Raw genomic sequence first — 17,492 nt, 5'->3', positions numbered from 1 at the left:
CAAAAAGTAAAGCTACAGATCCCAACAGGATCTGTCTGATTATCCTCTGTTATTGTGACTGGGTTCCCAGTTTAATTTTGGTTTTAAGTTCTTAAAAGTTAGCTTTTAATAACTTTAAGTCATTGTGTGCTAAGTCTCTGTTACATTTCTCTGTGGCTTGAAATTCCTTGGATTATGTGTTTTTAATGATTTTGAAACATAAGTGAACTCAATAATAACTCCTTGATTTCTTATATGCTCCTGATTCATTATTGGCATACAATTATGGGTTATTGTTGGTGAGAGATTTAACAGCATCTTTCTTTGTCATTTCTCTCTCTTCAGTCTACCAGCCTTGCACATAAATCTGGTCAAAAGTAACTTCCATGTCAGTCTAAGCAAACCTTCTGGGGTTTTTAACATTAAGCATCTTCCATTTAAAAGGATAAAGTAATAATTTTGAAATACCTGGTTCTGAGCCAGGTCTTTGGAGGGGTCAGTGCTGTAACATGATGTCTACACCTTGCACAACTGTTCAAGGATACAGCTGTTCAGATGTCTTTTGAGTAGCACTGTACCTTAATTTGTGCAGAAACCTTTCTCAGTGATTTAGAGCCTCAGTCTTTGGCCAGAAGGTCACACACACACACACACACACACACACACACACACACACACACACACAGATGTCCTTTAATTAGCCTGACCCTCTGGGTTTTGCAAGTTGGGGTGATAGCACTGCTGTGTCAATGCTATTTAAGGATATTATTGGTGTTGGGTTATTTGAGGAATCATTAATTACTGTATGGTCAGGCTGATTGTGCACGGTTTACATAAAGGTGATTTACATGGACCTGATACAGGGAAAGGTGGGAAATGTTTTTTTTCCACACATTAAATATTTACCATGTGAATTGCTATATCATTCTTAGTAAGTTGATTAAAGAAATGTGTCATCACCACACACGTTTTAGGGTCCCAGCTTCAGATGACTGGATTAACACAGCTTTCTGACATAATATGACTTTGTTACTGCTGATGTTTTTTGGTAACCATACTAAAGTTACAATAGTTTACCTTGAGATAGCTGGCAACCGAATACTGGCATCATATTACAGTAACAGTAATGCTGTCACCTCTCATCACTTAAAAGGAACGGAGGTTCTTTTAGCAAAAGTATGGTGCTGGAAGGGCTGCTAATTCAATAACAATGTGTGAACTATGGCAGACAGTAGATATGGTTTATGTTTTTTGCTAATGACTACAGTCTGGTATCTTCAGTAAAAATTAGAAATAGCTAACCCACTTCCATACTCTAGTGTTTGAGTCGTGAAACAGATGAAGTGGGGAAAGAGTAAAGGGAAAAGTAATTAAACTGAAACAAATTGATCAAAGATCAGTTCTTCTACTAAATAAAGACAACCTCTGTTATGTGACTCTATTCACTTGATAATAAAGCACGTTTATGCTGGATATTTTGTCAGAGTTTCATCTAAAGCCCATCAGCTAGAACAGTCTCTGATTTGAAGCATGCAATGTCAGAGGTTGGGGGGCTTCTGTGATCTGCAAGCTAACAACTGGAGCTGTGCATAGGCAATGGGCAGGCAGGCACAGCACTGCTTATCTCACAGTGTTTGTCTCAGTAAAATGTAAAGGATGTGTGTATGTTTGGTGATCTTGCATCGAGCTGTTATAAACTAAATACAGTGTCTACATTTTGTACACAGGTGACAAAAGTTCCTTCAATATTTTTTTTTTTTGAGAGAGGGGTTTACCTCCCTGTAGTTCAAATGCTGTAAGAACTTTAGATAATGGAGCTGAGCAAAAGTAAAGAGATGTAAGAAAATTCAGATTTTTCTGACCTGGGGGAAAAATTAAACTGCGGGAAACTAAGCACTCAAATCTGCCTCTGGACTATTTTTAAATCTGTTTTGTGATGGGTTTTGGTAGTGTTGCCTTGTTAAAAGTCTTGGAGAAGAAACCAAAAAAGACTCTCTGGGGTTTTAACTCACTCATGAGAGAAGATGCCAAACACACTTTCCCAAACTGCTCTAAATTTCTCTGGTGCATTATAAGTCAGTATCAGAGAGCTGGAGAAGTCTAAAAATGCAAGATGAAAAATTGATATGCTGTGCTTCACTGTGCAGAACACACAGACCTGAGGAAAAGTGACTGGGAACACTTGGTGAAGCAAGCAATGAGTAATTTAAGGCTGTTTGGGGCAGTCCTACCTTCAGATTTGGTGATTATGTGGGTGCCTGCTCAGCTATTTTCTGTGCTGAGCTGAATATTTACTGTCTTGATAGCAGCAAATCTTGGCAATGCTAACTCCAGGAGTCAGAGCAAGTTCACAAAAATAATGTAGACTATTCTCTTTCTATTATTATGGCATTGCCTGGAGAATCTCAGTCAATAGACTGACTGCGTGAGGTTTATTCTCTGTATCATGTTGCCTTTCTTGGCCCTTTTCTTCAGTTCAGGAGGAGGTATATATTTTCGAGTAAAATAAATAAATTTTCCAGGCTTTTTTTTTTTTTTTTAATTATTCATTTGGTTTTGGTTTTTAACCCAGGGAATTACTTAGCATTCCATAAATGTAAAATACAGGACTGGTTCTGCTTCCATTTTAAGTCAGTGAGAACACTGAATTCAGGCAGAGCAGACTTGGGTTTTTTTTTCAGTCTTAATTAGGATGTTTGACAACTCAAGAAGGGTGTGTTTAGAAGAGAGTGAGATGGCTGTATCTGGTGTGTAATTTCTCTTCTGCAGAATAATTTTCCTATTGTAAAAATGCCACAAAAGGTAGATACTGCTGTTTGTTGACTAAAGCGCCAAGTAAAATCCAGCTGTGAACATGTTGATAATAGGAGGTTTTCCTTGTGCCTATACTTGATTTCCATGCACAGCCTCATGCTGGTAAATATCAGTGTAAAACTCAATTTTTCTTTTGTGAGTAGGGTACCTGACATGACCAGTTAGCTGTGTGTGAAAAAGTCTGTGAGGAAAAAAAGAACCAAAACAAAAATAAAACATTGCAACAATAGTCTTGTTAGTAAATGGGAATCTTCCTACTTTGAATACTAAGGAATTTTTCCCCTCCATTTTACACACCTATAAATAGAGCTAGGCTAAGCTCAGATTTTTTATAGTGTAGGAAATTCCATTATTTTGAAAGTTTTTCTTCAGCAAAGTGGAATTAAAAAGTGCCCCTTTAAGTAAAGTTTAAAAATGTTGGAAAATTTAAGAGATAATTACTAAAGAAAAAAAAAAAGTTGTATTTTTTAATTTCAGCTTGATCTTTAAAAAGCTGGGAAATCTTCATGGCAAAATAGGGGTTTTGTTTGTAAAAGTCATATGGGAATATGAGCTTTGTCCTGCAATTTCTAGAGGGACATTTATACATTTTGATCATTTACTTTTCCAAATGAAACGGCAATGAAGAATGCTTTTCTCTATATATTTTTATTTCAGTGTCAAATTTCTAACTAGGTCTAGTTACCAGTATCTGCAGTAGAAATTACTGCTTGACAGAGAGAATGTGTGGAAAGTGCACAGAAAACCCAGAAGAAGCTAATGAAATGTTTGAAGTCAGTGCACTGTCTGCCTCTCAGTGACCTGTGGACTCACCCCTGTATTGTCTTCAGTACTTCTTGATATGACAGGTTTTCACCAGAAATAAAATTTCCATCAGATACTGTTTGACAGATCTATATGTGTAGTATCACATCCCTAGCATTCTCTTTTGCTGGGGGAATATCCAAAGATCTGCTGACAGCAGAGCTGCTTCTGCAAGATGCTGAAGTATGAGTAGTACCTTTGTCTCCACCATTACTGCTTCTGCAGTTAAATCTATACATGTATTTAGCACTCTGCTGAACTGAATGGGCTTACAATCCTTTTATCTGATGGATGGCTGCTAATTGTTGCACTGGTGCCTGTATTTGGGTTTTACTAATTTTACAAACTTGTATACTTACTGCTGCATCTTATCCAGGCCTCTAAACTTGTCCTCTCCTGTCAAATCTAAACCTCAAAAAAGCTGTGTTTTGTCCATTTTGTTTGTCCTAGCCAGGTTTAAGTTGTATAACCAGTACTCACTTTCTGGGTAGCTACTGGTCTGGCTGACCTTGGCAGCATGACAGCTGTTGTATTTTCACATGGCTGAACTGTTCTTGAACAACTTCTCCAATGTATCAGGAACAAACAAGCTTTTCTTCAGCATCAGGAATGCAGCAGGTCTTCTTTCCAACTATTTTTTTTTCTCCTTCCACAGACATATTTATCGTGGCAATAGCAAGAAAATCCTACTGCTAAGCCTTCGTGTTTGAGCTCATTTAAATTTTCTTCAGGGGGGTGACAGAAAAGCCAAACTAGATCATGTCAGAGCTTCCATTCTTTAATTTAACTCTTAGTTTATTTTTAATAAACATGGATATTAATTTGTAGTGGCAAGAAACTAAGAGGGCAGAATCCTTCTACATCTGCATTGCTAGTATTTCCACTTCTGCTGTATTTATTTAATTTAAATCACTGTGGTAGTTAGCAATGCCAAAGAGCAGGATGATGCTGAGGAAGATATTGCACAAACACAAGGGCTTTGCAGTGTGAGGGACAAGATGGCCAGCAATGAATGTCAGGGAGTGTTTTATACAAGTGGAGAGACCTCCAGAATGATTGGTAGATCCTTCAGCTGAGCACGTGGAATCTGAGGATGGATGGAGCAGTAATGAGGAGGGAGTTGGTGACAGGAGTTTGAAGTAGCAGCATGGGAAGGCAGCAAGGGCAACCAGGGAGCTCAGATTGGGCTGGGGTAGGAGTCCCTCAGTAGCAGACAGGAGAGTGTAATGGTGAGAGTACAGTCCTGCTGACACCAAGATCTTTTGGGTAGTGTAGCATTTTTGTTAGTAAAAAAATCTTCATCTCCAACAAGGAAATTTCTATCAAGTTGAGAGAGAAGGAGAAAGCACCCCCAGAAGAGCCAATAACCCATTTGGTAGAGCTTTGCCTGGCAGGCAGAAGTTCAAATTAACTTGGGGCCTGATTCATGCTGCAGGTTTGTGTTTAACAGAGGGTTATATTTCTGCATTGGTCATTGTAGTTACTTAGAGGTTTGTAGTAGTACAGTGCCATGGCATGGAGTAACTATTCAGGAACTTTGCTCCTTGACTAGTGTTTGCAGCCTGAACTGAGTTGCAATCTTATCATACTTAAATGTAATGTAAAAGTAACTGGTTTTCTCCAAAACTGTACTCCCAAATCCTCCAATCATATCTCTGTGGGATAAGAGGTGAAGCACAGGTGCCTTTGAATTAATAGCAAAGTAAGTCAGTAAATCCAAGTGCTTTGTGAAAGTTTGCATATTTCTGGACCTGAGATGACTCACATGGATCTGGCTTGTGTTTCTCTACTCCATATGCAAAAATGCACTTCACACCAGGGATGTTAGTAGTCAGGAAGGGAGTCAGAAAGCATGTTTTGTTTGATTCATGCAAAAAAATAAACCTTCAATGGATGCATGTATAATTGACGACTGAGCCTTGTGTGGCAGAAGAGATAGTGTTCAGCAATCACAAGTTTGGAAAGAGAGTTAAAGTTGAAGATTTTATTGACACTTCTGTGTTTTGCACATTTTTTTCATCTTGGGAATGAATTTCAGACCTCAGTGGTTAGAATTAATGCTATATATCCTCTGTGGTTGGTATTAATGCTATACAGCCTTGCCAAATGTGGAGAAAATTAGAACGGAAAAAAATAACCCACTGTGAAGAAGTTACATGCAAACAAATCGAGATGGAGGTTTATGCTTACAAAGAGCCCATCTCTGTTGGCACTTCTCTTGGACCAGTCCTGTCAATCTAAATATGAAATATTTGCAGAGTGAAGTGTTGAAGTGTTGGTACTGAGCAAGGCTGGCAGGACTGGACTTGAGGTGATGATGGCACCTGAGCAAGCAGTTTAAAGCAGGAACTGAGGGACCAAGCTGGACCCCATGAACCAACCTGCTCCACTCTACCCTTGTATTAATCTGTTTGCAACCACCTCCCTGCCAAAGCAAGGGGCATCTGCCAGCATGTGCCATGCCAGGGAGCTGCTCCTCCCTTGCCTAGATGAGCATGGGATGCTTTTGGATAGCCAGGGGGACTCTGGCGTGTTCCAAAACAAAGTACAACCTATAGTTTGTTTTGTCTTTCAGCAAAATAAAAATGCTGCTCTTGGCAGAATGTGTTCTGTAAACTGGCATTTTTTTTAATGTAAAATGCAGTGAGTATACTTGGCTGTATAAGCTTGGGGTCTTGTTCTTCTGAAAAATACTGTAATTCCTTTAAGTTATTTTTTTTTCTGGAGTTGATTTAATTCAAAAGAACTTTTGTTTGCTTGCTTGCTTGCATGAGGGTTTTTTGTTGGCTTTTTTGTTTGTTAGGGGTTTTTTTGTAAGTTTAAATAGATGAGCTTCATTTCTTCTGCAGTTTATTTTGGTGAAATTTATGTAGAATTTGGGGGAGGTAGCACAGTGCAGGTGGAGTTTGACTTTTTTATAACTTTGGGTTGGAATTTACAGACTCCAAAAGCCAACTCTTGTATTTCATAGGTGTTTTCCAAGCCTTCTAGCTTACATGAACTCAGACTTTGTGAGGGAAGGCCCTGTGTTCCTCCGGAGAGCTTCACAAAGATCTTTTTACCTCTGTTGGGGTCATTTAGTCAACTTGTCAACCCCTGTGCTTTTGCATGTTGTGCAAAGCCAGACCAGAAACTCTCTTTCCATGTTTGAATGGCTGACGTTGCCTTTCAGTGCAGATATTTTTAACTACCCTGTGTCACAGCTCTGCTTGGGACCAAGGTGTTGCTCTAGGGCTGTGGCAGACTGGGCAGAGGGCTGCTGGACTCAGCACTTGGCAAAGCAGCCACGAATCCCCTGGCAAACCCAGGGCAGTGCCAGCTTCTCCCCAAACTGTAAGTGGCTCTGAGAGGTTTTGCCACATAAGGGCCTGTTTGAAGCTGGAGGCACCAGCTGACAGGGATGTCTTTGCCTCCCAACAGATGGCCAGGCTTTTTATTTCAGCAAGCAATCTTGCGTGGAGGGGCGGTCTCCAGATCCTGCCAGCATTTCGCATGACAGGGCCAGCTTAGGGCAAGAGGGATCTGATGTCTGTGCCCTTCATAGCTCATGAGCTAAATGATGAGCTGTTGACAGGAAAGCCATCATCTGAAGTGTAAGATCCTGAACTCTCCCTGCTTTTCGTTTTTCTTTGGTGGAATTAATGCCCTATTTGCTTGTCTCTCAAAATCCATTCTGGCAAGAGTACAAACCCGTGCCTGGTGGCAAGCAGTTGTCTGGATCTGAGTTGCCAAGATTTGTGCTGACAGCTCCTTCTACACAATCTGAGTCAGGCTGTCACAGCTGGCTATTAGAGGCTTAAAAAGACACACGTGCAACAAATAGCACCAACTTTACCTTACTGAATATCAGAATCTGCTTGATGAGAAAAAGTAATGCCTTACACTGCTCTTTATTTTAGTGTAAACAAACACAGTGTTTCCAAATCCTTGAACAAGTGTGGCAGCTGTTTATTTTATATTGATTGCTTTCTTTTATTTGGGAGCACAGGTCTAGAAGGGGCTTCCTATTCAGGAGTTGCAGTCCTTGATAATCCCAAGCATTGTGTTTTATAATCTTTCTGTTTACCTTACTTTTCTTTAATGAAAACTGTCCCTTGCAGTTTTAATTTGTCCTTGCAGTCATTTGCCTAATATGATTTTCTTGGCATGGAGGAAGAAGCCACAAAACTTGCCTGGTTGAGGGGTAGCACCACAACTAGTGCAGGGTGAAGAATGCAGCTCATCATAAAAAGATTTTCTGAAGATGTTTACCTTGCAGTTTTATCTCTCCCGATGGCAGTGTGTGCAAATTCTGCTGACCTAGTAGTCAGTTTGGGTGCTGAAAGATGAATGCTTGCAAAAGTTAACTTTCTAATTTAAAGTAAAACAGGATCAAACAAAGACACACACACAGATTTTGTATATGGAAACAGGTCAGATTAGTTTCTGCTTAGTCAACTGATGGTTACTGCAAGTGTAATGCTGCTCTATCTAGTTGTGTTAGGTTTTAAACTTGCTGTAGGATTAAATTTTGCACAGCTGAGCTTTAGTAGACCTTAGTCTGTAGTTTACTTTGGACAAAAGTTGATAAACTCTGGATCTCGGGGAGGAAGCCTGGAATCTGAGACCCACCATTATTCATTGACTGTCTTTATGAGTTTACAGTCCACTGACGCATGAGACTGAAGGAAATATTTTCAGTGAAGTGTTTGCTTTTTTCTTGGGCTTTGTAAAATGCAGTGTCTTTTCTTAGAGATATGTGTAAGGGTCATATAGCTACTTCAGTGAACTGCGTATGGTCAGAAAATTGACTGCATTGAAAAGATTTAATTTTTCTGTGAAGTCAGTCTTTTAGCCAAGACTTCCCCACTTCTCCTCTCAGGGTTTTGGTTTCCCTCACTAATATTTGAGCATTAATTTTAAACACAAACTGGGTGTGGAAGGGATTTCAACTCTATGGAACATTTTCAGTATTTTTGTCTTAAATTAAAATTTGTACAACAGTGAGCTTGTAAAGCAAAACCCCATTTAGACAAGAGAGAATTTTCTTGGCTAGGATTTTTCTGTCCTCTTTGTGCTGCACTGAAGTATGTGTCCCTTCTTTGCTGCTATGGATGGCTCAGCAGTGATAGAGGGACAGACTGCAAACTTCAATGGCTCTGGCACAGCAGATCTATTAATTTAATGCTCAAATGTTTAGGATGTGCTTACATATTTTGCTGGATTGAGGCCCTTGCAAGCTCAGCTCTCTCTTTGGATGGTCAGAGAGATGGTATGTCTAAATTAGGAATACTAATGTAAATAAGGCTTTGTTGAATGAGATATGCATATGTTACATTGTGCTAGTATGCACTGTTTATAAGACATTAATTTCCATTCCTCTTTCTCTGCAGGTTCTTCTTGAAATTTTTCCTCAAATGTAACCAAAATTGCCTAAAAAATGCAGGAAACCCTCGAGACATGCGTCGATTCCAGGTCAGTTGAACACTCTTCCTCCTTATTAAATCAGCAGCTGTTAGGGGCAGAAATACTTTGACCCAAACTAATCTAGTAATTCATTGGAACATTCTAAAAACATAAGGTCACAGAATATTGTCTGAGGACTTCTTATCACAGCAGAATTGGCAGGAAGTAGTTGGGTTTTCTGGACAACAAAACCCTTGAAGATAATGTCATCTCCACAGGAAGTGAAAGCATGAAAAGGAAAAATCAAAATGACCTCACTGTTGTTTTATGTTATGGAGCTATCCTGCTATTTGCCTTTATGTAACACTAAGTGAGCTCAATGTTTATTGGAAGGGGCAGAGGAGATTGTGAGACCAATTAATAAAATCAGACTCATGACTACACTTGAGCAGTTATTCTTCAGCAGTGTTAAAGACTCATAAATGTGCATCAAAAATGAAGAAATGGGGTGGGGGTCCATCCCAGTAGTCAGCATTTGGAAAAACCTTTCTTGGCATGTTTTGGTCTGGTTCCCTACTGCTTTAGCATGTGGCAGCAAGGTTTGGGAACTGTAGTATCAAGACAGCTTCAGATGGCCAAGGACATTTTTTTAAGCTATGCCTATGTCCATGGCTCTTTTTGGGACCAAATACGGAACTGTTCTTGGGAAGAAAGTCTGCACTTGCTTCCCTCAGAATGTCAGCAGAGTGGTGTGATGGCAATGCTGAGAAATAGTTGCTCTAACCCCTTTATTCAAGACACAGTCTTTGAATGTGCCAATAATGCTTTACCTGAGTATGTGCTGAATAAAAATATGGGGTAGGGAGTCAAAGAGCCTTCTAGGTAGAGAGTCAAAGAGCCTTCTCTTTTAAAGGGTGAACTGTATATGGCCCAGGGAAAAAACATGATGGAGTCTGTTAGTGGAAATTTGCCTCAGGCTTCTAAGAAATAGAAAATTTGTCCCATAGATGACATGGGTCGCTGGAGGAAGACAAATCCAGAAGAGTACTGTTTTCTGCAGTAGCTCAGAACCTTCCTTTCTTCTTTTCCAGCATTTTTGGAGGTAAATAAAAGTGCTAAATGCTGTGTAAATGCCAATATTATTTATATGTGGAACACATAACTTTTGTTGAACTGCTTAATTGCAGCAATGCTGGAAGGCAGGAAGGTGTTATGTGCCTCTCTGAGCATAGAAGTGCAGAAGTGAGGATATGTGGCCACAGGGATTAAACTAATCAGTATAAGGTAGCATTAGCACGGCAGAGCCCTCAGCTTCTCACCCCACTCTCCTCCCTTCATCACATTTCTCCTGTGATTCAAGAGGGCATTATCACTGAAGGAGAAAGTGGAAAAAGGACTCACCAGCACAGGGATTTAGGCCAAGCAGTCACCCCTGGGGCCTGTCAGAGCTTGCTTCACAACATGTACACTCTGCTGGGTTTGCACTTGTCCAGGCTCAAGGCTGATTTTCATATGGTAATGTCTTTGCATGTTCTCTCAGAACAGCAATCAGGAGCCTGTGTCGGCAAGGAGGTAGGACATAGGAAAGGTTGTTGATCTCTGGACTTGTAAAGACATTCTGTCATACAAACCCAGCTTCACAGCAGTTGAGCTTCCTGTGTGTAAACAGAGACTGCTTAATTACACAGGTCATGTCAATTAGTGTGACCTTAGCATTTTCAAGAAATTAATCACTTTCAGCCGAGCAAACCACTCATACTATAATACAGGGTGGTATTGAAGCTTGTCCAGGCTTGTTACAATAGCTGCTTTTGTTTCTTTTCTTTTCTTACCTTTTTTTTTTTTATTATTATTATTACATATATATATAATTTATTTACTTATTTATTATTTTTTTATTTTGAACTTGTTGCTCTTTTAGCAATAGAATTCTAAAATAAAGCCATCAGAATCCAGGCTTCATTTATGGTGAAAAGGACCAAGCATACATACAGTATCTCAATGATATGATGCACCTAGATGTTTGAGACAATGTTGTGTAAGAACAAGGTGAAATCTAGGCCTCTCTGAAGTCAGTGGATTGCTGTCTGTACCTTTGAAATATTACCAGTGATTTACAAGTTCTCTAATAGCTATGTCAAAGTTCAGATTAAAAATGACGAGGGTAAAGTATTTCCAGATACTTTTTTAATAGTAGCACACTCTTTTTATATATATAAACACACACATACACAAAAGAAAATTCCCTTCCTTTAGTTGGTTTCCCTGTCTGTGCTGGACTGTTAAGCTGCCCAGAGATTTTTCTGTCTTTTGGCCATAGTTTCTTATGCATCAGTCTGCAGAAGTTGCTGGGAGTTATTAGAATCATAGTTTTGTTGGGAGAAACAGTGAAGGGCCAGACACAATTCTTTCAGTATCTAAGGACCAGCCCTGCAGAAGATTTCTTCTCTTAGTAGTTTTTTACGGTGGTTTTATTTCTGGTTGGTTGTTTTTTTCCCCTGTAGCAAGGGATTGTCTGATTATCATATGGTATAGAAGAGGTTAAGATGGCACAGGAAAGATGCAAAGTAGGTGTTCGTACAAACAACCTGTGTGGGAAGTGTCATTCAGATTCACAGATAGAAATGAATTAGGAAGTTTTATCCTGAACCTTGCATGCAAATTTAGTAGTGTGATAAGCCTAATACAAAAGCATTTGTGGGCCAGGAAGGAAATAATTCCTCTGCATTCTATGAGATGTCCATGAATGTGACAACTGGAGCAGTGTCAAGTGCCAGCAAATTGTGTGCTGCAGCAGTGCTGGCCCTGGCTGTGATAGCTGGGGCTCTGCAGAAGGAGACACTCAAAGAGAAGAAATCAAGTACCATGCAGAGACTTGAGACATTTGAATGTTCAGCTGTGCTGCAGACTCCCTACCTGTCCTTGAGAAAATTATTCCATCTCTGTGTTTCATCATCCCAATCACACAAAACATTTGGTGACACCATGTGTTGTCATTTTTGTCCAAACTTGCCTTTTTATTGCAGAAATCCCATGGAGCAGATGCTCAGTCTGATTTTGTATTCTTCATCACAATAAGTCACCAGTCTTGGTAGGATGGGTTATAGCACCCCAGTCTGTAAAGATAATAAAACTAAGTAGATGGTAACGTGGGCAAACTCTGTCCATATTTTTCAACGCTAAAAACTCATTCATACAACCTAAAGAGTTTTGTATATTATTGTAATTAATGTAATTAATGAAATCCAGGTGCCCCAGTTATCTCGTTATTCTTGTTTTAGCACAACTGCTTGCAAACTCACACGTCAAATTTTAATTTAAAGGAAACTTCAGACTGAGTCACTGCATAAAGCCCCAGACATTCATATAATATTTAAACCTTGAAAGTCACTTAGAAGTTGCCACATTGTTTGATTGTTTTACCACAGCCTCTTCCTCAGCCTAGCCTTCTAGTCCACTGATTTGCTTCCATGGGACTCTGCCACTCATGTTTAAATTGAAGCTACTTGTGTCTTACTGCAGGTGTGCATAAGAGACAGAGGTGGTGCTTCATGAATCCCAGATAATGAATTTGGGCAGGAAAGGACCCATCCCCAGAAGGGGAGAAAAAAAAAAAAAAAAAAAAAAGGCTGAAAAACAGGGAGAGCTGTGGCCCAATTCAACAAGGTGATTAAGCATGAGCAAAATTACTGAATTTATTGCACTTAAGTGCTTTAAGTTAAGCACCTTTTTAAGAGTCTTGTTAAACTGCAACTGATTTTCAGTTACCAGAATAAGGAAGTCAACACATTGTAGGAAGAGGCCACTAAGTGATGATGAAAACAAAGATGTTGTTCAAGCCATTTCTGCACAGCTTTCAGAAAAGCAGACAACACTGGAGTTACAGGTTTAACACTGATGACACATTTCAAATCTGGAAATAACCTTAACCAGATTTTCTCTGCCTTTGCAGAGAACGGAATGTTGGGGACACTGCAAAAATTTCAGATCCCTCACCATACATCAGAGAAAATTGAAAGCACAAGAAACATGCTATTTTTTAATCAGTTAGAAAAACTTAATGGACTGTGGTTAAAAATGAGGAGTCATGCAATGCTTAATTTTGATATATTAGGTGAGGTACTATAACAAATAAACAGGCCAAGTTCTAAACGTGGATAAATAGCTTGATCTTCAGACTCCTGGTCTCTGAATATTTTTTTCAAACTAAATTCCAGAGTATTCACAAACTCATCTAATGGCAGGCAGAATAATTCACAGAGCTGTGATACATTCATGCAGCTGATAGTGCCAACTTCATTGAAGGAAGTTGTAAACCAATGTGTTTCCTTCAGAGCTCTGTCTGCCCTTGTGTTGATATAGGATTTAAATTCAAAATCTGTGAAGAGCTAGAACTCAAATAATTTTTCATGTTTGCCTGTCCCAAATTAAAACTGTGTTTTGTTGACAAAATTTGGAAAGGTTTGAGATTTGGCAGGCCTGGTTGTCCCTGTGCTTACATTAATGTGTCAGCACCTCATTAATCATCTATTAAACTGTAGTGTGCCTTTCCCTCTTGCTATGGTCTGGGTTTTAGGATGCCTCAGTGCCCATTCTACATATACTTTGGCTCTCCCCTCCCCCTAATTTTATGATTTCTCCACAAATTACTTTTAGCCTGTGCTTTAACTTGAACTTATCCCAGTCATCTCAAAATCAAAATGAGGAGAGTGGAGTATTCTCTTAAATTAAAAAATGTGAGTGTAACTTGTAAGTTTGTATGTGATCTATAGCAATCCAAGTATGTAACTGTTACACACAATATTTGAGATATATTTTGTTCACTGTTAATAACGAGAGGTATTAATATTTTGTTAGTGTATTGTATGTTCAGTATTCCTATATTAATGAGATTTTGTATTTAAAGAACTGTAAGGAGTAAGCATGTGCTGCTTCTCACAGGTGCACTATGAATAATAATTTTTTTTTCAGACAGATATATGAGAGTAACCACTTCCCCTCCTCCACCCACCAATATTTCCTGAGACTGGAAACAGTTTCTCTTGGGGCTTATTGTTGTAGTTTCTTCTGCTAGTAACAGAAGAACCACACCAATGTGGTCTCTTTTTAGTAAATTAACCCTCTGGTCAGGTGGTAGGTAGGAAGACACTGTTAAGTAATGCAAAATATGTTGCATCAGGAGTTTCAGAAAAATGAAGGAAGCAAATTAAATGTAGATACACTAACATAAAACTGTCCTCACTAGGACTGTTTCCTTGAGTTCTTCTCTAGAGCAGTGCATGCATAGTGACAGCTACTTATATATGTGATTTTCACAGGTTTGGGACCTTGCTATTACTGATCTTGGCCTGTTCTTCTTCTGGAATTATTTTTCTAGAACATTCAAAAGTTTGGGTTTCATCACAGGGCTGATCAGAAACTTGTGTGTGCCTATATGGTATTAGGATTGGGGAAAATAATTGTTGTAGACATTGCTATTAATTATAATTGTCTCAATTTTCATATGCATCTAGGCAAACCCATAGTAGAAGATAAGGAACTGGCATAAATTACAGAGCTATGACAGGCAATGTCAGCTAAAGATTTGCCTCCATAATACCAGTTGCAAAGAATTTACAATGGTTGCAAGTGCACAAATAAGATTGCAAACCCTGAGCCATTTACTATAAGATCATATGTTATTGAAAATATCATAAACTTTATTCTATCCCTTAGGAATGCAATGGATAAATTACTTTTGAAATCTCTTTTGGAATTTTATATATAGGGCTTGGGGGTTTTTTCCATTTAGTTTGATTTCAGAAAAATTTACCTACAGTGTTTGGTGCTTTCTTTTTCCCAAATTTCCATCTGTAAGAGCTCTTGAATCATTTATTCTCTATTTTAATATTTTTCTCTTAAAACTCACTCAAAAATCTATTGTCTGGAATGCCATTCTGAGGGACGGTTTTTAGGATCCTCTAGATGAAAACAGTTTGCTCTTGCATTTCTCTTTTTAAAGACAAAGACTTCAGGATTAGCAACGGGCAGTTTAACAGTTTTGCCTGCTTCAGATTTTTGAGCATTTTAATCTGTGACCAGAAATAGGTGGAAAATTTTTGCTTTAACTTTTTTTTTTTTTTTTTTTTTTTTCCAAGATCTAGTTCAAATGATGAAATTGAATTGTTGTAAGCCATCCTTTAAGTGTCCCCATTTGACCAACTTTGAGAGGCAGCAGCCTCCTGAGAGAGTTGAAGCAATGTTTGCCAATTCTTGTAAAGCATTTCACCTCTTCAGAGGCTAAAGCCTCTCAAAACCAAGAACAATTAAAGCGAGAGCCTTTCAGAGCAACTGGGGAATTCAGCAAAATAAATCAGAAAGCCTCTGCCATGGCTCTGGAGGCTTGCCTCATTATAAGAGCAGATCTATTAGCCCCCTTGCCATTGTCTTTCATTTCTCAAGTGAGGTGATTCTAATTAAATTAATCTGCATGTCAATCTATCGGTGATCAATCAAAAGGGCTGAGGTCCCCCTTTGCGGCAGTGTGCTTGCGGCTGACAGGGGCTGATAATGGAGGAAGAAATAAACTGTCGAGCAAAGTTAATTAGTCAACATAATAGGTGGATTAAACAGGAGCTGCTGATTGCTGTTTCACATGTCGAACCATGAGGTGGGAGCTGAAACTGCAATTAACAGACAATTATTATATTTGGTTGTAAGAGGTCACATGAATAAACATATCTCTGTGGGTTTCAGTTTTTAATCCCTTTCCCTGTTTAATGTAAGGAGAAGTGTAGGTCATTGCTTCTTATTGTTTTAGTCAAAGTTCTTGAAGGCAATGCGTGCTCCTAGCAAGCTAGCAGCCAGCTAAAGGCCAAGTCTTTGCCTGGCGTAAAACCCTGGGAATGCCATATTTTGTTGGGAAGAGGCTGTAGAAGGGGAAGGCTGAATGAAAACCAGGGAGGTTGTGAGGTCAATTGACCCTTCTGAGTGGGAGGACACTCCATGTGATGAGCTCACAGCTCTGCCAGGGACGTGCCCAGTACATTCCCTCCTTTCTTCCATGATGGTTTGTGGCTTGGGTGCCCTCGGCTTGACCAAGGATTTCCCATAGTGCCTGCTGACTCTGAAGCTTGAAAGGTCCCTCTGGCCACCTCTAAGCAGTTGGATCTTCTACTCTGTACCCAACACTTAACTGTTTGCCCTCACTGAGTTGGTTTGTCTCGCAGACAAGGCTGCTCAGGGGAGCAGAAGTGCTGGAAACTGCCTACAGGGCAGTGCTTCTCTGTCTCACTGCCCTCACCTCAAACCAAATCCCAGGTGTTGGCATTGAGATAATTTGAGAAATACAAATAATTCTAATGCTGGATGAATAGGCTTATGTTCTCCAGATCAAAACTCTCACTGTCAAGCATGTATGTGTAAACAAACAAGCCTATATGTACTCTCTGAGACAGAGCTCAGGAGAAATTTGGGCAAGTTCAACACCCTGTAGTGGCTGCACTGAGGGGAGAACATCAGAGAAGGGTGGAGGGAGACATGCAACAAATGTCATTGTGACTTCACAAAATTTTTGTTTTCTTTTATTCTGATTCAATTCTCAGTTGCAGTGTCAACAGCTCTATCAATTTTAGCATGGAAACAAGGATAATTTAGGGTGAAATACAGCTGCTCTTGTATAAAAGAAAAAATGCTTAATAAAGATCCTCTTGTTAAAATTATATTTAGCAGTATGCTGTCTGCCACGCAGCTACAAACTCTTCAGTTTAACTGAACTGCATCAAAAACTTTCAATGCCAAAGACTCATTCATCAATAATATCTCTTGTTAGATTTGCACAGCATACACACCAGCTATTATGTGAAACAGCCACGCAATTTTCTATGTCTCCGAGCTGTTATTTATTTAACCGACTTTTATTACAGTCCGCGCTTCTTAAAAAGCATGCATATATATCTAAATTTTCTTCCAATCTGCTCTTGGGCTTCCAGGTTGTGGTGTCTACAACAGTCAATGTTGATGGCCATGTGTTGGCAGTGTCGGACAATATGTTTGTACACAACAACTCCAAGCATGGGCGGAGAGCTCGAAGACTCGATCCCTCGGAAGGTACGCCTTCTTATCTGGAACATGGTAGGCATATCATTTTCATTGGTTGGCATTGCTACTTTAAATGTGGACTTTTTTTGGTTTGTGTCTCAGACTGCTGGTTTCAAATTGTCCTGTAACAGTTCATACCTTCGGGACTGGGTATTTTAAAGGGACTGGCCTCCAGACCAAAGGGGAAATATTTGAAGTAGGTCAGCACTAACTTTAGTAAATTACAATCCAATAAGCAAACATGGGTGCAGAGTCTGTCCTGTGTGTCAGTGAAGAGTGATGATTTTTTTTTTCTTTTTTTTTTTTTTTTTTTTTTTTTTCTGGTTGCATCTGTTCAGCACCTAAAATTGGACTCTGATCTTTTCCAGATTGCCTTGATTTTTTACTGTGCATCTAAAGAATGTTGCATATTTTCTGAAGTGCTCAGCACC

At 39.3% G+C, this 17,492-nt stretch overlaps 1 protein-coding gene across 9 annotated transcripts in view; it reads left to right on the top strand.

Moving 5' to 3' along the window:
- The window catches only part of EBF1 (EBF transcription factor 1), a 271,478-nt gene that overhangs the window by 161,902 nt on the left and 92,084 nt on the right, over positions 1-17,492 (top strand). For 5 of the 9 annotated variants that reach the window (XM_071758425.1, XM_071758424.1, XM_071758429.1 and 2 more), the window contains exons 7-8: positions 8,970-9,051; positions 16,953-17,094. In XM_071758425.1, coding sequence (XP_071614526.1) covers positions 8,970-9,051; positions 16,953-17,094 — 224 coding nt within the window. The remainder of the gene's footprint in view (positions 1-8,969; positions 9,052-16,952; positions 17,095-17,492) is intronic. The other 4 variants (XM_071758426.1, XM_071758427.1, XM_071758430.1 and 1 more) reach the window with 1 other exon arrangement.

Source organism: Heliangelus exortis, chromosome 15 (genome assembly GCF_036169615.1).
Source record: "Heliangelus exortis chromosome 15, bHelExo1.hap1, whole genome shotgun sequence".
NCBI classification, from domain to species: Eukaryota; Metazoa; Chordata; class Aves; order Apodiformes; family Trochilidae; genus Heliangelus; species Heliangelus exortis.
Note: the sequence above shows the minus strand (reverse complement) of the source record. Positions and strands in the feature narration are given on the sequence as shown.